Source organism: Cnephaeus nilssonii (assembly GCF_951640355.1).
Source record: "Cnephaeus nilssonii genome assembly, chromosome: 5".
In the NCBI taxonomy this organism is placed as follows: domain Eukaryota; kingdom Metazoa; phylum Chordata; class Mammalia; order Chiroptera; family Vespertilionidae; genus Cnephaeus; species Cnephaeus nilssonii.
Window position 1 is genome coordinate 108,812,419 of NC_137076.1, and position 23,156 is coordinate 108,835,574.

General features: G+C 54.6%; 2 protein-coding genes across 2 annotated transcripts in view; both read left to right on the forward strand.

The window, feature by feature from the left end:
- Positions 1 to 10,970: 10,970 nt before the first annotated feature.
- On the forward strand, positions 10,971 to 19,220 carry ZFAND2A (zinc finger AN1-type containing 2A). Its single transcript, XM_079771396.1, has 5 exons — positions 10,971 to 11,201; positions 12,419 to 12,517; positions 13,523 to 13,617; positions 14,516 to 14,644; positions 16,758 to 19,220. Exons 2-5 carry the CDS (start codon positions 12,463 to 12,465, stop codon positions 16,911 to 16,913), a joined length of 435 nt encoding a protein of 144 aa, XP_079627522.1. The 5' UTR covers positions 10,971 to 11,201; positions 12,419 to 12,462; the 3' UTR covers positions 16,914 to 19,220.
- Positions 19,221 to 20,861: 1,641 nt separating this feature from the next.
- Positions 20,862 to 23,156, forward strand: part of CHLSN (cholesin) — a gene marked incomplete at its 5' end in the record, with an annotated part of 74,418 nt that continues 72,123 nt past the window's right edge. The window contains one exon of the mRNA XM_079772202.1: positions 20,862 to 20,944. Coding sequence (XP_079628328.1) covers positions 20,862 to 20,944 — 83 coding nt within the window. The remainder of the gene's footprint in view (positions 20,945 to 23,156) is intronic.

The window sequence follows — 23,156 nt, forward strand, 5'->3', positions numbered from 1 at the left end:
TCTGCAGCTCAGGACCGAATTCGACTGGAAACACACGCGTCAGTCGTGTGGGGTGCGTGCGGGGCAGGAGTCAGCTCCCTCCCTGGGCACCAAGCCTGTCCCACTCTAATTCCACCGCAGCGTGACGTGGGAGCCCCTGCCTTCCTCGCGGGCTGTCCCGGTGGACGCTGGAGTGTCAGGACTGGCGCAGCCCCCTCCCCCCACACTGCCTCCACCGGAGCCTGGGACCTGCTGGCCTGCAGAGGAAGCTGCCCCTCGAGGGCTGACAGGACTGCGTGAGTGGGAGGCGCCGCGCCCACCAGACTCTCCTGCTGCCTGGGACCCAGAGGCCCTCGGGCAGGCCTGGCCCTTGATCGCTACATCAGGTCTGGTTTCATTTCAGCTGCTGGCAGCAGACGGACGGACGGACGGGTGGACGGACGGACACAGGAGCGCTTCCCAGAAGAGCCCAGGGGGTCGCTGGTGCACTGATGGGAGGAGGGTGGCGGGCAGGACTGCTTTTGCCTCCCCACATCTGCCTCCCGCCCTTCTCATTCACCCCTCCCCTCAGGCAGAACCCTAACATCTCACAGTGCCCTTGGCATGGCCCGTGAGCCTCTGTCAGCAACACAGACAAGATGGCTCCTGTCCCACAGGAACGAGTCTGTGTGCTTGACACTGAAATGAGCCCAGGCCCTGGGGAAAGCTTGTGGGCGACCCTCCTCCAACCTCAGACTCACGCAGGCCCTCGAGGCCCAAGAGGGACCCCAGGGCCCGGAGCACAGAGCTGGCTGAGCTGCAGGAGTCCTGCTCGGAGGAGGTGGAAAATTGTTCCCTTGATCTCACACTTGTATTTGTGGGGAAGCAGCGGCGCTGCGTCCCAGCCAATAGACCTGAGTGATGGACAACCAGCCGCCAGCCAGCCGCAGCCGCTCCACACAGACCCTGGGTGCCTCCAGTGGGGCTTGAATATTTAATGCGGTGACTGGCGGGGGGGCAGAGGGGCCTGGCCCAGACATGGAGGCACTGGGAAATCAGGATGATTATTACTTATTCAAAACCGGCTCCGGAACCAGCACGACACGGACACACAGGCTGACTGCGTCGGGGTGATTTCCAGCTGAGTCGGTCCCCGTGGTCCTAGCCTGGGAATCCTGCCGCAGGGCGGCGGGGCTCCGATCAGAGCAGCGCTGTAATACCAGGAACAACACCTCTGATGCGGGAACACGCTAATGGCACAGGGTGCGTGTAATCATTGCTCCTTGATAAGCCAAAGCAAGATTGACCATCCGTCTGGGACACACATAGCAGGCGGCCACACATGTCCCAAGTTCATCCAAAGCATTTCCTATTTCTCCTGAAAGAAAACAGGGCCGCATTCTAACCCTGACAAGGCCTACAGCTGCGGGACCAAACATACCAGTAACCACAGGAGGGTCTGGTCAGATTCCTGCCGGGTGACCATGGCGGGTCCTCGCCGTGCGGCGTCCTCACGCAGCGAAGCCTTGACCGTGAGTGAGCCCTGTCCACTGTTCGTATACATCGAGGGTAACACACCTTTGAAATGTCAGAGCATTTTCTCCTCCTGACCCTCGAAGGCACGGCCCCTGGCACCAGGGCTGAGACCATAGACCCCTCATCATTGCCCTGGCCCCGCCTACTGTCTCCGTGTGCAGCAGTTGTTAACTGTTAGCCTTCCCGTACCCACCAATGCAAAAGAAGTATGTGCTTCTCCATTTTGCTTTTTATCCAATCCCAGAGGTTTTGCCTCTGCTTTCTCCTGCCCCTTCACCGGTCACACATGGCTGTCATGCACCTTCCTCAGGTTTTTCTCCTTTGATTCAAAATACATAAAAGAAACAACACTACCACTTTCTGGACCATTCCTCAATCCATAAAGACCTTGCTTCCAGGCCTGCCCTCAACCTTCTGGCTTAAGTAAACTCTTATACAACCCCTCAGGTCTGGATGGTCTTTCATGGGCACTTAGTTAGTGCAGCTTAGACTTAAATGGAAAACAAAGTACTATCCTACCTCACCGCCTCGGGCCAACTTCTCCCGCGGACTCCGACGTGTGGCCGAACCCTCGTCTCCTGGATGGTGCTCCCCTGCAAGTCAAGACGTTTCAGCTGTAGTCAGAGTTGTTAAGTGTTTTAATTCCAGGGGAAGGCGCACAGCTCACAGCATGCCGCCCCTCTCCCCCGGGAAGTGGAGGGAGGTGCCGCCTCAGTTCCCATGGAGGGCGAAGGGCGCTCGGCCCTGCTGCCTGCCCCCACACAGCGACTGCACACTTTCCGGGCGGGCAGCAGAGAAACTGCAGACCTCGCCTGGCACAGCAGGGCCGCTCCTTGTAGACTCGTGGCGCTGGAAGCATTTCAGGTTGACAGAGAGCTGTGCAGGCCGCCCGCCCGAGGATCTTGTGTGCCCTCCCCCAGCCTAGCCTCCCTGACTGCTAACGGTTCTGAAAACTAAGAAATAAGCGTGGTAAACCGGGTCTTCCACGGATGCGGACAGCCGTTCGCCCGAGCCTGATCCCCTACGCCTGCTTGTCTTCCACGGCCACCACCTCGACTTGCACAGTCCACATCATAGGCTGCAAGTGGTGCGACATCCTTTCTAGAAGCTTCCACCGGGCCAGAGACTCCTCCCTGTCAGTGAATGAGGCCACGTGGAAAGACGTGATACTCGAGGTTATGGGGAACCCAGGCGCAGCTGGTGGCTCAGAGGAATGGAGGTTTAGACCGTCCTACGGGGGGGGGGGGGGGGTGTTTATCCACACCCTTAATGTACCCCATTCCCCCTTTCTAACTTGGTATTTGCATTTCCAGTACAAAACTTCCCAGGACAACTCCGAGGACAGCACTGAGCGGGGCTCTCCCGCCCGACAGAGCTCAGAGGGAAGCCCTCTGTGTGTTGATTATCGCAGGACAGAGTGAGCAAGTCCTGCCCAGACTGACGAGCAGGCCCGTGTGCTGGGTAACATGCGGCCACCTCTGCCCTTCAGCTGCCGCCGCCACCGCCATCTGGGCGCCCAGGCCAGTCCCTCGTGTCTGCGGGCTCTGGCTGACTCCAGTGTGTGAGGGGCACGTCACACGTGCCATCTCCTGTAGTTCATCTTAGATCATCTGTGCAGCCAACGTGGGGCCTATGAGGTGTTCATGCTCCACGCCATGTGTCCCAGGGAAGAGTGTGACTTCGCTGGCAGTTTCTACTCAAAGGGTCCTGTCTCCCTCCGTGACCCTCAGGTTCCCAGCTCCAGACCCGAAGAGGAATCAATGGGAGGCCCGGTCTCTCGGGAGCAGAGGGGCTTCTGGGAAAACACATTTCCCGTAATAAAAAAGAGACACCCATTAGACATTTTGGTTTAAGTAAACTCATGGACAGATCACTTTAGGGTCCTTATTTCACAGAGGAGGTAACTGAGCCCTCTTCTGGAAAGGATTTTTGTGATGCTTGGAAATAGTAGCCTTCTTGCTGACAGGGAGGCCAGGCTGCAGCACCAGGCCCAGACGCTGGGGAGGCAGAGGGAATGGTGGGAGGAACATGGTCGGCGATGGTGCAGCTGAGCTGATGACCCGTCTCCTGCCTCTGGGCTTCTCGTCACGTGAGAGAACACGTGACCTTCTTATTCAAGACGTTTAAAAAGTTATTTGTAGCCAAAAGCATTCTTATCGCTAAGTGGCAGTCATTTCCTGGACAGCGGTGTAAGGTACATGTAGTACAGACCTTCTGCTTTCTGCCCGCCCTCCAGGTCCTGCTGAAAGCATTTGCACACTACAAAAGCCCCGTCTTTCCATGACTGCCCAGGCCTTGCTGGGCTGGCCCTGCCGGCCTCTACCTCGCCCCTCGCTAGCAGAGGTCGAGAGGAAGAGGTGAGGATGTGGACTCGAGAGCCTGGGTTTGGCTCTCCTCATAGGCATGTCTCTTCACACCTGTGCCTCAGTTTCCTCCTCTGTGAAATAAGGACCCTAGTGACCTGGCCGTGAGCCCTGTGGGCCCGACAGAGAACTGTGTTCCTGACATGTACCGAGGCCTCTAACTGCAAGGAGACTTCTCGGGGTTTGCTGCCGCAGGCTCTGCGGGCCGCCTCGCCTTCCCTGTGAAGTACAAGGTCCTTCCTCCCCCGCCGAGGGGAGGCAGCTCTCCGAGGACAGCCCAGGAAGCCCTTGGTCTTGATGTGGGAAAAACCCAGGTGCCTGAGGTCTCCTAACGTATGCCGGGTGGCACCTCTCTTTGTATGAATGCAGATGTCCAGTTAGTGACAAAACGCTGAACTTAAGAATATGACTTGAGCCTTAGCCAGTTTGGCTTAGTGGGTAGAACCTCGGCCCTCGGACGGAAGGATCCCAGGTTCAGTTCTGGCCAAGCGCACGTACCTCAGTTGCAGGCTCGATCCCAGGCCCTGGTCGGGTGAGTGCGAGTGGGAGGCAACCAATTGATGTGTCTCTCTCACATCAATGTTTCTGTCTGTCTCTCCCCCTCCTTTCCACTCTCTCTAAAAATCTATGGAAAAATAACCTCAGGTGAGGATTAAAAATATATATATTTAAAAAAAGAATCTGACTTGACAGTCATTGTTCTCACAACTTGGTGTGATCTTGGCCAGATCAGGACCAATAACAGTAGAGGTGAGCCAAGTGCACTCTGGTAAAAACCTCTGGGTGACCATCTCCACACACCAACTGATGCTTGTGTGAATTCCGCCTCTGAACAGGCATGTGGGAGCCTGTGTGTGACCTGTGCATGTTTGCCTGTGTGTCTGGGGAAGGAGCAGTGTCCAACCAATTACATTTCTTTGGTTAAAAACTCATTGATGGCCGAAACCGGTTTGGCTCGGTGGATAGAGCGTCAGCCTGCAGACTGAGGGGTCCCGGGTTCGATTCCGGTCAGGGGCATGTACCTTGGTTGTGGGCACATCCCCAGTAGGGGGTGTGCAGGAGGCAGCTGATCTATGTTTCTCTCTCATCGATGTTTCTGACTCTCTATCCCTCTCCCTTCCTCTCTGTAAAAAATCAATAAAATATATTTTTAAAAAAAACCTCATTGATGAATCTCTTTTTTTAAAAAAAACAAAAACATTCATGAGATGCTTTTTACATTTCAAAAAGAAGATAAAAGCACCGTATAATGACACTGAGAATTTTTAACATTTTACTTTGTAAAAAAATATATTTTTATTGATTTCAGAGAGGAAGAGGGAGAGATAAAAACATCAATGATGAGAATTATGGATTGGCTGCCTCCTGCATTCCTCACATTGAGGATTGAGCCCACAACCCAGGCACGTGCCCTGACCAGGTATTGAACTATGGCCTCCTGGTTCATAGGTTAACACTCAACCACTGAGCCATGCTAGCCGGGCTAACATCTCACTTTCAAATAATGTGATCTTGTTCCTCCCTGTGGTTTAAGTGTAGTACCATGGTGGCAGGTGTAGTTACTAAGTGCAGTTAGCACGGTGACAGGTGTAGTTAGTAAGTGTAGTTACCACGGTGGCAGGTGTCGTTACTAAGTGCAGTTAGCACGGTGGCAGGTGTCGTTACTAAGTGCAGTTAGCACGGTGGCAGGCAGATACTGCCCTCACCCCCACCAAAGATGTCCATGCCCTAACCCTGGACCCGGGCACCTGTACTCCACAGGACAAAGGGGTTTTGCAGCCGTGATTATGTTAAGGGTCCTGAGATGAGATGACCCTGGTTGTCTGGGTGGCCAATGCCATCGTTTTAAGAGAAAGTCAGAGAAGGAAGAGAGCTGGAGTCAGAGATCTGGCACATCTAACCCATTTCTGGGAGTAACTGAGTAAGTTTCTGTTATCTTTAACACTGGCTATTTAACATTCTCAATTGACTTTTGGAAATGTGAGTTCATATAGCATTAACGTAATGGATATTTGTACTTATCAAAAGGCCCAATAAATCAGTTCTATAGTAGGATTAACAGGGTTAACAATGTGATTTCTGATCCTTGAGTAATAATAATCTTGAAGGCTTGCACCTGTGTTTATACTTCCTTAGTAAATGCTCTTTACAAAAAAATCCTTGTAGAATAAAACCGAAGGCTTTGACTGGCACTGGATTTGGCCACCAGGAGGAAGGGGGGATGCTGGGGAGGCAGTTTGCCCACTGTTGCTTAAGGACCTGGGGTGCTGAGGGGTGAGCACCAAGGCAGCAGGTGGAGGAAACGGCCAGAGAGGTTGGTTTCATTAAGCAAATAAACCAACAGATTGAGGATAATCAAAGCCAGGTCTTATACAGCTGGAGAAAGCACTTACCAACACAGAAAGGAAGAAGGTAGAATAACCCGAGGTCTTGGTTTGGAATTGAAGGTATGGATATTAATTTTATTTTGTTTTTATTATTTTAAAATATGTTTTCATTGATTTCGGAGAGAGAAAGAGAGGGAGAGAAAAACATCAATGATGAGAAAGAATATAGACTGGCTGCCTCCTGCACGCCTCCTACTGGGGCTCGAGCCCTAAACCCGGGCATGTGTCCTGACCTGGGAATTGAACTGTGACCTCCTGGTTCATAGGTCGATGCTCACCCGCTAAGCCAAGCCAGCCAAGGAAATCTTGCTTTCTAAATACCATCCTCCATTAAAAAAAAACACCAGAGGTGTTGGAGAAATGCTGATGCCGGGGCTGGGCCGGAAGAGTACACGTTGAGCCTGGAACATCTTGCGCCAGAAGGTAAGGAAGGGTTTGAAGAATGATGGGGACACATCAAAAGAACTCAGGATCCAGCTGGATGAGGCTCTCACTGACCAAACTTGGACAATTTGAACATCAAAATAATGATAGGAACAGAATACTACCCATGGAATAAAACACAAATCCATGAATCCATACTGCTACACACAGATGAGTAAAAATTAGAGAAGGAAAATCTTTTCCTTAAGAATGCCAACTAATAGACGTAGAACAGATGATGGGCATTTTAGAAACTGCACAGTGTATTGGGCAAGGACCACAGTGACTCAGGCAGAAGTCATTGGTAAAGGTCAAGAAAGTCAGGCAGAGGTGGATGAAGGATAAGGTAACGGCGGGTCTCGGAACCTCTCCCTACAGAACACTTATCAACCTACAAATGAAGAGAGGGAGAAACCTCGCAGACACTGCCGTGACCGGTACTCGAGATTAGTGTCGCCCATGGCAGGACAGGCTGCAACCTTCTGCCGATGAGCACACCGTTTCTGTCATTTTCCTACTGAAAAAACACGCCCTGTCCTGATGACACATCAATGGACCCTGAGTCATCTTGTGTCACGTGGTATTGAGTGCACTCGGACTCCTGGCAACCCTGGATGAGTGACGTGCCCTGTCCTCCACAGCCCTGCCCGGCTCTTGGAGACTCAGCTGGTGGCTTCTTTCATGGAGCCCATCTGTCTCCAGTCTGGTCTTTCTCTTTCCCTGCCACTTCCTATTTTCCCAGCACTGTCTTTTCCAAAGAACCCTAACTTCTTCTATGTATGAAGTCTGTGTTTTTTAAAATGTTTTTTAATTGATTTTTAGAGAGGAAGGGAGAGGGACAGATAGAGACAGCACTGAGAAACATCAATGGGCTGCCTCCTGCTGGGGATCGAGCCCACAACCTAGGCATGTGCCCTGACCAGAAATGGAATAGGAGACCTTTTTTTGGTTAATCCTCACCTGAGGGTATTTTTCCCTCTGATTTTTAGACAGAGGCACACACATTCATTTGTCGCCTCTCAGGTGCCCAGACTGGGGCCAGGGATTGAACCTCCAGTCTTCAGGAGGTACGTGCCCTTGACTGGAATCGAACCCGGGATCCTTCAGTCCACAGCGTGGGCCAATGCTCCCATCACTGAGCAAAACTGGCTAGGGCGAACCGGTGACCTCTTGCTTCATGGGTTGACACTCAACCACTGAGTCATACTGGCTGGGCAAAAGTCTATGATTATTTGTGTGTGTGTGTGTGTGTGTGTGTGTGTGTGTGTGTGTGTCATTAATCCTCATCTGAGGATATTTCCCATTGATTTCTAGAGAGAGTGGAAGGGAGGGGGAGAGGGAGGCAGAGAGAGAAACATCAATGTGAGAGAGACACATAGATTGGTGGCCTGCACATGCCTCCATCAGGGCCAGGGATCGAACCTGCAACCAAGTTATGTGCCCTAGATCAGAATAGAACCTGGGACCCTTCAGTCCACAGGCTGATGCTCTATCCACTGAGCCAAACCAGTTAGGGCAAAAGTCTATGATTTTTAACTAAAACTGAAAAACTGTCAGGAACAGAAATGACAGAGGTCCTAGGTTGGAGTGGACTAAACGTGATCGTGGGTGGGATCCTGGGGGTGGGAAGTGGGGAACATTGTTGACACAGTTGTCAGAATTCAAATGGGGTCTGTGGATTGAAACTTAATATCGTTTGAATGGTGATTTCCTCACGTGGTTGGGTGGAGAACCGTTATGTAGGAGTGTCTGCTTTTGAGAAATACACAGGGGAGTATCCTGGCATGCTGTCATGTGTAGAGCATGATCTCAAACAGCTCAGAAAAAGACTGGGGGAAATGGGCATATCTATACTAATAATAGAGGAATATGCAGATTAGCTAGGATTCCGTAACATCATGGCTGAACAGCAGGGACCTGAGGGTGCCTGGTGCCTGGCTGGGGTGAGGGACCTCAGGCCGCAGCCCCCACCTGGCTGGGCTTGATGGGGGACCTCAGGCCACACACCCCGCCCCAGCGCTGGGCCAGGGAACCTCAGGCTGCGCCCCCCCCCGCCCAGCTGGGCTTGATGGGGGACCTCAGGCTGCACCCCCTGCCCCGGCGCCAGGCCGGGAGACCTCAGGCCACACCCCTCACCCCAGCGCTGGGCCCGGGGACCTCAGGACGCATCTTCTGCCGGGCGCCGGGCCGGGAGACCTCAGGCTGTGACCCCCGCCCCAGCACCAGGCTGGGGGACCTCAGGCTGCGCCCCACTCCCAGTGAGGCTTGACAGAGACCTCAGGCTTTGCCCCCCACCCAGTGCTGGGCCAGGGGACCTGAGGCTGTGCCCCCCACCCAGCATTGGGCTGGGGGACCTGAGGCTGTGCTCCCCTCCTGGAGGGGCTTGATGGGGGTGGGGCTGGCCGGGTCTGGGTCTCACCCAATGGGGGTGGGGCCGGCCGGGTCTAGGTGTCCTGTGTTTTCGCAGCATGTGTGGGTGGTGGGTGGGGACATGACTCTAGGTCCCATGGCATGCCCCAGACTCTGACAGGAGGAAGATTTTCATATACATTTTACTAATTTTCTTTCATCTCTGACACTTCTTTTATAGAGCAAGGGCAAATAGCAATCTATACTAATAATAAATATGCAAATTGACTGCACCTCCACTACGCCCATCAGCTAATCAGGCGTGAGTATGCAAATTAACCCAACAAAGATGGCAGGTTAATTTGCATACACAGGCACGGAGCAGCTGGATGGGGCAGGACGCCTGCTATGAGGAGGAGGGCGGGGGGCGGAGGGAGCTAAAGGAGCAGGGCTCCAACTGGGAGCGAAGACTTGCAGGCTCCCGGACAGCTGGGAACAAAGCCAGGGGAAGGCCTATTCTTGCACGAATCTTCGTGCAACGGGCCTCTAGTCTATAATAATAAAAGGGCAATATGCTAATTAGACCAGATGTCTTCCGGACGTCCTTCCTGATGAAGCCAGGGCCTGGGGGAAGCCATCCTGGTGCCTGCAGGTGGCCTGGGGGAGGGAAGCCCAGGTCCCAGGTGCCTGCCAGCAGCCGGAGGAGGGAGGAAGCCCAGGTCCAGAGAGCCGAAGGAAAGCCGGGGCCAGCAGCCATGGGAAGGAAGGCCTACTCTTGCACGAATTTTTGTGCATCAGGCCTCTAGTATGTGTATAAAAGCGCGCGCGCGCGCGCGCACACACACACACACACACACTCTACCCTTGCTATTTTCGACGCCACCTTTGTGCACCTGCCTACTTGCTAAGATCTGTAACTCCAAAAATCAAGGCTTGCAGGGCTTCCTCGGCCATTGGGCCACCGCCAGGGTGCAGGAACCCTGCAGACAGGCCCACCGGCACAGTCCCAGCTGAGGTGCAACAGGTGCCCCTGTTTTCTTGTTTCCGCTCCAATATGTGAACTGGGGTCTGTTTCGCGGCAGGTTCCCTTCGGGCTTTGGCATTTGCAGCAAAATACGGAGAAATTATCACGTAGGGTAAGCAAGTTCAGGCTGTCGCCGTTTCAACGTTAAGGAATCCACAGCGCCCATCACATACGGTGTCCTTTCAACGGAAACACAGAGCGCTGCCCCGAGCATGGCGCCGGCTCCCGGGGCCCACAGACCAGCAGCAATGGCCACTTGCGGTGACGTCGTGAAGTCGTGAAGCTGAGGCGACGCCCGGGGTGAGTCCGGCTGCCACGGCCACATTCCGGCCCACGTCCGGGCCGACGCCCCACAGTGAAGCCTGCGGTCAGGCACCGACAGGCGGCTCGGGGAACCGACAGAGCCATGTCGGTGCCGCCGCAGTTTCTCCATGCACCTTTAAACCATCCGCGTTCTTCCGGAAAGAAGGGCTTTTTCTCCTACTCCGACGGCCACGCTCCCTGGCGGCGCCCGAGGACCTGGGGCCGACCCGGCACACCAGCCTCGCTGACCCCGCGGGCCACTGCCCTGACAGCTCCGTACCTCGCTGCGGCCCTCCGCGCCGCTCGCCGGCGCCGTCCAGCGCGGTCCGTCCATCTGCGCGGGCCGAGGCCGCCCGGCCACACGCGCTCGCGGCCGCTCCGCCCGACTCCGCTTTCCCGCGCCTGGCGGTCGGCCCAGTGCGCCTGCGCGGAGCTGCGTCACGGTGACTGCGCTTCGAGAAGCTGCGCGACTGTTGGCGAAGGGAGGCGGGGCGTCGAGGGGTGGGCGGGCCGACACGGTCGCGACCGGACGGGATTGGTCGAGATTCAGATGACGTTTCGGGGCGCGCCATGAACGGCGGGACGGGATTGGCCTTATCCGGAGGTGTCGTCATCGGTGCGCGCGGGAACGCGGGCGTCCAGGCGGCTCTCGGCCGCGTCAGCCGCGAATAAATGGAAGGGACCTGGGAGTGGCGCGATGCTTCTCTCTCTCCCCGGCTCGGGCGGGCCTCGGTCACTTCTCGGGCCCAGTTTTCCTCGTCCTTTCGGCGTTGGGCCACAGGAAAGGGCTACCCAGTTCCCCGGCTGCGCCACCTTCGGCACGCCTCCGCGGCTGCGCCGGCCTTCGACGAGAGCCAGGTGCGGGGCCGGGGGCCGGGGCTGGGGCTGGGGCCCGGCAGGAGCAGCGGGGCCGGGGTCCAGGCTGCGGGCGAGGCGCAGCGACCGGGGTCCAGGGCTGGGCCGGGGCGCAGGAGCCGCAGCAGGGCTCCGGCTTGTGGGGACGGGTTAGCGCGCTAATGTTCCAGCAGAGCTACCCCGGGGCAGGGCTCACGCCGCTGCTGCGGTGTCCAGGACCGAGGTCGGGCTCTCGACATCTCCTTCCTCCAGAGGTCGGAGCACCCGTTAGGTGTTGCGCGCTGCGACACAGCGACGGGCAAACCTCGCCCCGCAGGGTTGATAGTAAAGGACGGGTCTGCGGTTGGAAACCGACTGTGCCGGGAAGGGTTACAGGATCCCGGAAGAGCAGCGGCTCTGTGGCTTGGGTGCGGCGTGGTGAGGATGGTGGCAGAGGCCCTTTCGAGGGAGCGACACTACCCCGACGCGAGGGGGCAGCATAGGAGATGCTCCCAGGAGCGGAGAGAGCGGATGGGAAGGTCCGGAAAGCCCTCGGATTTGAATTCTGGGAGGGACAAGAGTTTTCATAGATGAGTTGGGGTCACAGAGGGCACCTTGGGAGGCTGTTGTGGGCCTCAGTTTTCTCTCCAGCGCAGTGGCTTCACCAGTTGTCCCCCCGTTTTCCACGGTGAGTTAACAGCTTGCCTCCTCCCTGATGAACCCCAGAGTGTGGTTAAGGAATAAATTCTAAGTAAAACCCAATGCATAAGAGAGTTTCACAGCGCAGCGAGGGAGACAGTTGAATCTCTTCGGGAAAGTAGTCAACCAGCGTGACTTCGCACCTGGTAACAGGTTTGTTTATGTCAACAAGTGTATCCAGCAGAAGAAATTAATTGTGCCTTAAATGTCACCGAGGCTGCAACTTACACTGGCAGCCGTGCAGATTGGAAATGGGAAGCCCTTGTCCACATGAGTCACACGGGTTTTGCTGAAATCCTGAATTGGGGTTGATTCCAAATGAGCTGGTATTCCTCCCCCCACCCCCACCTCCCACCTCAATTTTTCTTTGTTGAAAGAAAATAATTTGTGAAGCTTTCGTCCCCGAAGGGGCCCGGGATGACGGACATTTATTAACGTTCCCTACAGAGCATGTTTGTGTGCTCTCTTCAGCTGCAAGTTACAAGTCCTGGTGGCCACCACCAGCCGCCCTTGCTCTCCTCCTGACGCTCTAATTCCTGTAGGTGCTGCTACACTCTGCCCGCTGTGCTCTGGACACTCTCTCCTGATGGAGCTCCCTGACTTGGGGAAGCATTGTTCAGAAAAGACCTGCAAGCAGCTAGGTAAGCCCTTTAAGAGATGTTAATAGGAAATGGGTAATTGGTTGGCTGTTTTGTAGGAGAGAAATGGCTGTTATATTAGTTCCCAGGACCAAGTGGATAGAAGTGTGCTGCTTAAACACTCGTGACACCACATGGGATGGGCTCTCCTTTGAAAAGATAGCTTTATCGATTCCTCAATGTTGCTGGCACTGTGAAGTTCATGACCCCTCCACCCCCATTTTTTTCTCATGAGGAGTACCTCAAAGATGTGTCATAAAGAACTTAGTGTAGGTGAATACCTGTTTCCTAACCTATATAATAAAACCCTAATATGCGAATTGACTGAACGGTGGATCGACCCGTTGCTATGATGTGCACTGACCACCAGGGGGCAGACGCTCAACGCTGGAGCTGCCATGACTCACACTGGCCATTTAAAAATAATAAACGGGCCCTAGCCAGTTTGGCTCAGTGGATAGAGCATCGGCCTGGGAACTCAAGGATCTCAGGTTCAATTCCGGTCAAGGGCATGTACCTTGGTTGCGGGCACATCCCCAGTGGGGGCTGTGCAGGAGGCAGCTGATTGATGTTTCTCTCTCATCGATGTTTCTAACTCTCCCTTTCCCTTCCTCTCTGTAAAAAAAAATCAATAAAATATATATTTTTAAAAATAAATAAAAATAAAAACAATAAACGGTACCACGGACCTGGTGCCAACAAACTAACACTCAGCTTCCCCCAAGTAGGACACAGGCCCCACCACCACCCCGGAGTGACACCAAATCACAGCCAATGCTGCCAAGACCCCATGGGGCAAAATGCGGCCCATAGCTCAGCCCAGCCCGGAAGGGGTTGCTGTGGGTGCCGCGTAATGACATCACGTAGCAATGCCTGGCTTCCTCTCCCTAGCGACTAGCCTCCTTGCAGTTTCTTCAGCTCAGGAACACAGCTTGCTTTATATCCAGGTGCAGACATTTTACAATGTAACCAAATGTGAAGTATTTTTTGTTGTTGTTGTTGTTTTAGATTTTCTTCCATTGAAATGTGATGTATGTGAGCAAGATTTCTGTAAAGATCATTTTACCTACGCTGCGCATAAATGTCCCTTTGCATATAAGAAGGTAATTAATCATACTTTATTCGAAAGATTCTAGTTCTTGCTCTTTAAAGCTGTGCTGTCCAAGATGGACACCAGCCTCCTGTAGCTAATAACTTGATTAAAGTTGAGCAAAACTTAATGTCAGTCTCTCGGTCACACTGGCCCATTCCGGTGTTGAGTAATCCCAGGACAGCGATTGCTGTGCTCTGTTGGATGGTGTGGATATGGAGCATCTCCACCATCGCAGGACGTTCCGGGCGGCACAGCCCTCAGTACTTCTGCAGGTGGCTCCCAGCCTGTAGTCACTGTTTCTGGGTGGTGCTGGGACTGCCTCAGTGAGCTCGAGCGCGCGCTCTCTCTCAGCACTCTGCTGCTTTGTCATCGTGCAGTCAGAAATGGGAGTGACTTGGTGTCACATGCTTTGATCAGTGCTGGCTGGCGTCTGAGCCTCCAGGGTATTCCAGGTCACGAGGTGGGGGAGGTGACTCACTCATGTTTACAGGCACTGATGACCAGGCCCAGCTACTCCGTTCATTTGCCGACTTGACCTCCCCTGTCCCTAGGGAGGGTCTGCCTTGGAGATCAGTGGCAATGCTTTATTTCTTAGACTTGCTAGCTGAGGGAGCATTCCTGGGTGACTTTTCAGCTCAGCCCCCAGACTGTAGGCCCCGTGATTCTGTGATTACCTGTCACCTTCCGGATGTCAGTTGTCACCTCAGTGTTCTCACTGAGCTAAGTTTCCTCGGCTCCTGCCCACGCTCGGAGGTTGTTTTGACCGTGTGAGGCGTTGAGCTCCTGGGAGCCGTGTTCTCACAGGTTGTTAGGCATCTGGCTGCTTTTATGTACTGCACCATCTTGCCTTTGTCTCATGTGAGTTTCAGTTGCCTGAATCTGGAATGTCATGTTCTGTTCATTCTTAGGATGCTCAGGTCCCAGTATGCCCTCTTTGTAACCGCCCAATCCCAGTAAAGAAGGGGGAGATACCGGATGTGGTGGTTGGTGAGCACATGGATAGAGATTGTAGATACCGTCCTGGGAAGAAGGAGAAGGTAAGGACCAGTTCCCTGTCAGCTCTGTGAGTGGTGTTTTCCTTAGGGGAATGGGCCAGTTATCACACTCAAAATTCATCCTGATAGTTTGTATACAAAGTGAAGCTCTAATAAAGTTAGTGTTGTGAGTGGCATAGGCTTTTACAGTCAAATAAACACATTCTCTGAGTATTTGGGTCTATGTTAGGATTTGCTTTCATTTTTTGTGTGTTAATCCTCACCCAAGGATATTTTTCCCCATTGATTTTTAGAGAGTGTGGAAGGGAGGAAGGGGGCGGGGGAGAGAGAGGAACACATCGATTGGTTGCCTCCCATACGTGTCCCGACGTCCTGGGATTGAACCTGCAACCCAGCTATGTGCTGTTGACCAGGAGTCAAACCTGTGTTCCTTTGGTGAGCAGGCCGGTGCTCTAACCATTGAGCCACCGGCCAGCACAGATTTGCTTTCCTTACGGGAACCTCACACTTTCTCCCAAGATGAAGAGTTAATGTGGTTTTCGAGAGCCATTCTGTTAGTGCCTGCTTTCCCCTGAGCACCTCCGGGGGAGTGCAGAAGGAAGCGGATAGACCAGAGTTCTCGCCCGGCAGCCTGGTGTTGTCAGTTGTGCCCTGCGCATGGGGCACGCAGCCGCGCCTCTCACTCGCAGCCATGTGGCTCGTTTGGGGCAACTGTATTTTCTCCAGGTGCGCACACTGTAGATCTCGGGTTTGGCGGGTCTGCCCGTGGGTTTGGGTGTCACCTTTACCACAGTGTGAGCTGAACATGGAGCTCCTGTTCCCATTCTGACCCCCACCTCCCAGGAAACTGGCTTTTGTTTAGCTTAAATCTCAGTTTCAGCCATGGGTCCTTATGTGTAGTTACCAACTATCTGAGCATGTCACATTAAGTACATAGCAATTACAATTAACAGTAAATAAATGTGAGGTCTTTTAACTTCTGCCCTCTGTGTCTCCTCGAACCCGAGAGAATAACATCCCTGTGCCTTAGCCTCACAGCACCCTTCCTGGCCTCGCCTCTCCCCTGCTCTCGCTGCGCCCTGCGTGCTCTGCCCTCCCAGCCCTCGGGAAGGTCTTCCAAAGCAAAGACCCACTAACCGGGTGGCTCCGAACTGGCATGGTCTTCTCATTCTTGGCTCAGCCCAGACTTTCCACCTGAGTCCTTCCCTCCGCCTCATGTGGGTGTGGCCTCCATGTTCTTCTGGAGCTCTTTGCTCCCCTACCTGCTGCCGACATGGGTGTTCTCCCGGGGCCCAGCACCTGTGTCCCTGCTGTTTGCACGCTCAGGTCACTTGAGGCAGCTCACACTTGTCCTTGCGGAGGGCTGCCCCCAGGCTGCTGGACCCCCCTCTTCACTGACATGCTTAACCTTCCCACACTCGGAATGCCTGGGTCTGTAGACCGATGTTCCAGCTCCCTTCCTGGTGGGGCACCTCCATGTCTCCTGAGCCCCTGGAGCCAGCAGCCCTCTGAGGGACTGTACGTGATGTCACATGCTTGGCCTCCTTCCCTCCCATGTCCCCAGTTCCCACTCCCCTGGGTGTGTGTGTGTGTGTGTGTGTGTGTGTGTGTGTGTGTTCCTGAGAATACCTCTAATCACCCTACATGAATCCTCAACTAAACAGCTGCTTTTGTATTTATCACTTATTAAAACTTTCTGTCTCCTTAATTAGTAGTCATTGTTTTATAGTAAAACTAGAGGCCCAGTGCATGAAATTTGTACACTCAGGGGGGTCCCTCAGACTGGCCTGTGCCCTCTCGCAGTCCAGGAGCCCTCGGGGGATCTCCAACTGATGGCTTAGCACTGCAGCTGTGAGCCCGGCTTCTGGCTGAGCGGTGCTCCCCCTGTGGGAGCGCACTGACCACCTGGGGACAGCTCCTGTGTTGAGCATCTACCCCTGGTGGTCAATACATGTCATAGAGACCTGTCATTCTGCCGTTGGGTTGATTTACATATTAGCCTTTTATTATATAGGATGTTAGAATAAGACCTGGACCTCTTCATTCCTGGTAGCTAAGAACTGTTTCTAGGTAAATGTTCATAGTCTTACTGTGGGGCTTGTTAAAGAATTGCTTATGGACGCAATTGAAATACTGAAGCTACTGGCTTTCTCAGGTTTTCACCTTCCGGTGCTCGAAAAAGGGCTGTAAGAAGAAAGAGATGCTGCCCGTGGCTTGTGACCAGTGTCGTGGCAACTTCTGCATTCAGCACAGACATCCTCTGGATCATAGCTGCACACACGGGAGCAGAGCCGTCAGCATCAGGGGGTGAGAAGTCCCAGCCGGTGAGCTGGCCTGACACCTCCCCTCACAAGGGGAGAGCCAGCTTCCAGCCCCTGGAGGGCGGCGCGCAACCTGGAGCATTGTGCTCTGTCAGGTGGTGGGTGCAGGAGTTGCATGAAGATAATCTCCATTAAAGTTGGACTCTAAATTAAAGTTGGAATCTAGCTGTGTTGTTTTCTGGGGCTGCTGTAACCAAGACCCACTAACCGGTGGCTCAAACAACAGGATTCCCCGTCTCTCAGTTCCAGTTCTGGGGCTGAAGCTGAGATCAGGGTGTCTCGGGCTGGTTCCCCTGGAGGTTTGAGGGAGAGTGTGCCAGCCTCTCCCCTCGCTGCCCGTGGGCACTGTCAGTCTTGGCGTCTGTGGCTTGCAGTGACATCAGCCTGTCGGTCTTCACGTTCACAGGGTGCGCCCCCTTTTTATGAGCCCAGTGGTATTGAAGTATGGTCCCACCCCACTCCACTAGGCCCTCATCCTAACTAGTTTCATCTGCAGCGGCCCTACATCCAGGAGAGGTCACATTCTCATGCTCTGAGGGTTAGGACTTCAGCCTACCATTTGGGGACACAAGTGAACCCATTCACTAGTGTTGTTAACCAGAGGACTTGGGTCAGTAGAAGAGTCTGCCTAAACGTGCTGTCGAATAGAAATGGGAGTTCTTCCCTTTTAGCTACATGGGCTTGTTTACTCCGGTCTGGGCTCTGGGTTGACTGCTGCCCTCACTGCCTGTGGCTCCGGGGAAGCTGGGAAGGAGTTGGCTGACTGGGTCTAACCTCTCTGTGCAGGTGTCCAGCTGCGAGAGCCTCCGCGTCCGAACCATCGGGCCCCTTGAACACACTGCCATCCTGTTGGCTGGCTCAGCGGCTCAGGTGTTAGTCCTGATGGCACGCGTGGGTCTAGTTGCTTTTGAGGGTCGGTGGGGGGGAGGCGGGCAGGGCCCCAGGTTACAGGTTCAGTTGGTTCCCGAGCACCGTGATCCAGCAGCGACATTTGAGGGTTTCTGCAGCCCCGTGTTGGGCTGACGTGGTGATCTACACCCCTAGTTAACGGGGACACGTGTAAGAAGTCAGTCGTCTTTTGTTCTCTCTAAGGTTGAAAGTGAGGCGATGACGCTGGATCTGCTCCAGCTGCAGAGGCTTGTTGGGGGTCCCGCTGACCGTGTGGAGGACGGGGGTGCCCTGGCACTCTCATACTTCTCAGGGCACAGGTCTGAAGCTTCAGACTTTCCCAGTGAAATACGTAAATCCTTTCTGCAAGATGAGCAACCCGAGGGCATCATACCCCAAGACGGGTTAGATTGCTCTCATACCCTCCCTCCCTCCCTCCCTCCAAATAAAAGGAAGCGGCTTGAAGAGACTAGGGCCGAGTGTGCCCGTCAGGGCAGCCCTGCCGAGCTGTTTGTCAGGCCCGACTGAAGGAGCTTCGCCGCTAAACAGCAGAGAGGTGGTCGCACTTGGCTTCCTTGTGTGGTGGTGTGGCCGTCAGCTCAGGATAGGGGGCGCCCTCCACCCCTGAGAGAACAGTCTGACCGCACAGACCCCAAGCGGGACTTAGACTGGAACCTCAGTGCGTGGCAAGAGAGCTCTCTCCTCCTGGGACCTGGAGTGTTAGGAAGCAGGGGAACAGTGCATCCAAGTTGGGTTCTGATCTGGCCCACTGGTCACCCAGCTGTGCACTCAGACGCCCCCTGGCCTGGATTAGCAGATCCTCGCAGTCACTCCTCTGGGCTCATAGCCTCAGAATGTAATGAGGAGGGGCTTGTATTCAGTCCGATGTACAAGTGGGTGCTAGGGACTCTGCGCTCTTCTTGCTGGGTTTGTTCCAAATGTGTTAGAATCGCCCCGAGGTGCTGTTAGAGCAGTGCAGGCCCCACCCCAGAGTGTGATTTCTGGGGGCCTGGGTGGACCCTGAGAATTTCCAGGTCCAACAAGGTCCCGGGTGCTGCTGCATCGGAGCCGCTGTGGGCACAGCCCGTACAGAGCACGTGGAAGGCGCCAGCGCAGCGGGCTCTGAGCCTGAGGCTCTGTCAGAGCCATTGACTTGATCCAGTTGTTAGGGAAGCTGTAAGTCTGTTGGTAACTTGGGATGTGAACTGTACTTTTTGAACTGCAAGCCATGAAATCTGAGTATAGATCAGGTCTCATGAAAATTTCTGTCCAAGTTGAGAAGAAAACACTGGTTTTGAAAGCAATACCAAAAATTTTAAAAGTAAAATATCTCACTTAAAAACAGTTACATGTTGAAATGTATTTTGGATATGATGCATTAAATGAAATATTGAAGTTTTTTCACTGGTTTCCGTTTTGTTTTTTAACTGGCTACCAATGAGACAGTTTAAAAACAGGTGGGTGGCTTGCATTCTGTGTGTTAGACTCTGGGTTCCTAGCCTCAGAATGTAATGAGGAGGGGCCGCTCCTGATCCTCGGCACTGAAGGCAGAAGCCCCACATCTTCTCAGGAAGAACCGTCGTCTGTTTCTGCCTGCAGGTGGGATTGGGGTGTCAGTGTCGCAGAGAGCTTTCTGGGGAGCGCCAAGCACCCTGTGTGTCCTCCTGCAGGTGGCTCCAAGGGTGTGCAAGGCCAGGAGTGCAGAAGCCCCTGCTCCTGTCCCTCCACAGCACCGAGGCCTTGCTCTGTTCTTTGCATCCACAAGTTCTTGTCACCCACAAGTACTGAGGCCCTGGTCTGCCTGCCCAGCCTCTGTCATGAGCATCCACGTGAGCTAAGGTGCCACTGAGTGGCTCCGGACAGGGCGTGAGGTTGTATGGGGTGGTGTGTCAAATGGGTAAGCCGCATGGCACTGTACACTTTCACAGAGTGCCAGCATTAATATTCGTAGGAAGCTTGGGGAATTCCTTTAGTGTCAGGAGTGTGCGTGCATTGTTGAGTAAAGCCTGAGCAGTAGGTTGGTGCTCCATCTCTGCCCAGGGCAGGAAGCTTTTTTTTTTTTTTTTTTTTTTTGGTGGAGTCGTGAAGCCCAGTGGGAAAAGTTTTTTTTTTGTGTTGGGTTTTTTTAAAATATATTTTTATTGATTTGAGAGAGGAAGGGAGAGGGGGACAGAGATAGAAGTATCAATGATGAGAGAGAATTATTGATTGGCTGCCTCCTGCACACTCCCTGTAGGGGATGGAGCCAGCAACCCCGGATATGACCGGAATCGAACCCAGGACCCTTAGTCCACAGGCAACACTCTACCCACTGAGCCAAACCGGCTAGGGCCCAGTGGGAGCAGTGTGAATAGCTTTTCCTGTAGTCATTAAAATTGGACACGCTCACACCTGTGGCCCAGAAATTCTGAGTATGTGCCTTGCAGAGACTCACATTCCTGTCCAGCTGTCACCCCTTTGCAGTTCCCACCTTAGCAGTGGGCCACACAAGCTGTCTTCCTTTCCTCCCATTCTCAAAGTGTCTGGACTGTTAAATATTTCTAAAAACCGAACGAACGAGGATTTAACTCAGGCATCTACAACCCGGATGTCTAATTTTACCGGCTTCGATTCAGATACACATGGCCACTAATCTGAATTTACAACACTTGCAGATAATGGCTCTACTGCATTTGAAAACCTTCGCACACGTGTAATGGTGACGTTTAAACATTATACGGTTTAAATTACAGCATTTACCGTACAATTTATATACATTTGTAATGTTTGAGATGAATCCCCGTGGACCACAACAGGCGTCGTTCATTCAAGTCCAAGGGACCCAGCACTCGGCGGTCTCCCAGCCCCAGAACGGCCGAGCCCCAGGCCAGAGACCGCAGAGCGGGGCCCACACCCCACCGCCGCACGAGGGGAGGGGTTGCCTGGCAACTGGCGGCTCTCAGAGACTAGCGGCGTCCAGAGATGACGCTACCGGCCCGCGCCCAGCCCCGCCCCCCTGGCGGCCGCCGCTTGCTATTGGTCGGCCGAGAGACGGAGGCGCGTCTCGTCCAATGGGCGGCGCCGCTTCGGAGGGCGGGACGGCGTTACCTGGGCGCTGGGTCTGCCGGAAGCCGGCGTCGGCGGCCACGCGCAGGTAGGCGAGCGCGGCGGTGTCTCCGAGTCGCCGGGCGGCCGCCGCGTGGGGGCGTGGGCCCGGAGGGAGGGCCTGTGCGGGCGGCGGGAGAGCCAGGCGCTGAGCCCGGCGGCCTCGGGGCGGCCCTGCGGATCGCGGAGACATCGCGCGGCGGTGGCTGGCGGAGCACCCGGGGGCAGCACGCGTGCGGGGACTTGCCCTCAGCGGCGTGGCTGAGCGAAGTGAGCGCGGGGCGGGGGCAGGGAGAGGGCCGCACGGGGACCTGCAGGCGTGGAGGGCGCCGCCTTCTCCTCGTGCCGTGGGAAACTGGGGGGTCTCCCAGCTGAGGGGAGGCGGGATCTGACCCCGCGGTAAGTGAACGAACTGGCGGGCCGTGGGGGCCCTGTCTGTCGGTGTGTAGGGGTCGGCTGGATGTTTTTGGCAGCCGTGAGTTTCCTCGGGCAGGCATTTAAAAAATATATATGTTGTTGACTTCAGAGAGGAAGGGGGAGAGAGAGAGACAGAAACATCAAGGATGAGAGAAAAACACGCCCCACACTGGGGATCCAGCCGAAACCGGGGCATGTGCCCTAACCAGAAATCGAACCCGTGACCCGGTTCATAGGTCGAGGCTCAACCACTGAGCCGCACCGGCAGGGCTCAGGCAGGCGTTTTTTAGGAGGATTGGGGTCAGTATGAGGATGCGGCCTGGAGCTGTTGGAGACTTAGTGTTTTGTTCCGGTCTTACACGCCAAGGCGGAGGTCCCGTGGAGAGGGGCCGAGAGGACCTGTTGGCGCTGGGATGGCGAGGAGCGCACTTGGGGGGCTGGTTGGGGCGGGCGCTGGGTGGGAGAGCAGCTAGACGGCGCGAGTGCACCGCCCTTGAGGTTTCTCCAGAGAAGGAAGCCAGTGGGAGATGTGGGACCTTGTGGCTGTTGATTCCTTGGCCGGGAAGGAAGAGGAGGCGGGAGGCGGGGATGGGCCCCAGCACCCAAGAACAGCATTTGGCCTTGTGGGAGCTGCACAGTTTCCATGGTAACAGGGGAGGACAGGTCCCAAGATGGAGGAGCTTGTGGCAGTTCGGTGATGGGGAGTTAAGGTCTTCCGCTGACAATGGAGAAGGAGGGGAGCTTGAGAGGTTAGGCGAGGTGAAAGCAGACGGGTGGTACTGGCCAGTGGCCGCAGTTGGGAGAAGTGGTGGAATTCCTGGGTGGCACTAGAGATCGCCCTGGGGCTGGGGGCACCCACTAGCCTAGTCCTGGGGGCTTCGGCTAGCAGGAGCAGGTCCTGGAGTGGGGGTTTTGCCGGAAAGGAGCTGAGCGTGTAAGGGCGAGACTGTAATGATGGACGTGGACGTGGACGTGCACGTGGACGTGGAATGAAGAGGGGTGAGGAGGATTGCAGAGGTGGCGAGCTGGAAAGAGCCAGAGAGATGGGAGGTGGGCTTGGTGGGTGGGATGCTTGTTGTCCTAACAGGGTTTAGAGTTTGGCTGGGAGGGTAGGGGGGACAGAGTAGAGTCAGGGAGCAGAAGAGCAGACGTTGGAGGCCATTCGTCGAGGTGGGCAAGTCCGAACTTGGAATAGTCCTGCATCAGAGTGGGCAGAGCACAGCCACCGCCCTGGGCGCAGGAACTGGGACTCGGCTTACGGGCCGGGACCGGCCTCCTAGACCTAGAGGATTGTGGGGCCCAGCCCCTCCCGCAGGGGCCTCTGTCCTGTGAGCTGGGAGGTGCCCTTCCCCATGACGAAGTGGCTGGCCGTGGCCGTCCCACCAGCCTGAGAGGGAGCTCTGGGTCCTCCCATCCTCCCCAGAGCTCAGTCACCACCTGTCGGACCAGCCGGGCTGAAGAGGCATGGCCTGTGACTGGCATTTCCCAAATGACGAGTGGTGTTGAGCACTTTCCATGTGCTTATTGGCCATTTATGTATCTGTGGAAAACTTTATATTCAAATCTCTTTGCCCATTTTTAAATAAGGCTATTTGTCTTTTTTTTTTTCCCTGAGTTGCAGGAGTTGTCACACATTCTGGGTACAAGTCTCCGGTCAGATGTATGACTTGCATGCGTTTTCTCCAATTGTGTACGTAGGTTGCCTTTTTATTTTCTTGCGTCATTTGCAGCACAAACCTTTTTAATTCTGACCAGTCACTCACCTCTTTTTTCCTTTTGCTGCTTGCAGTTTGGTGTCATATCTAAGAAGCTGTTGTCAGGGCCATGAAGAGCTACTCCTAGGT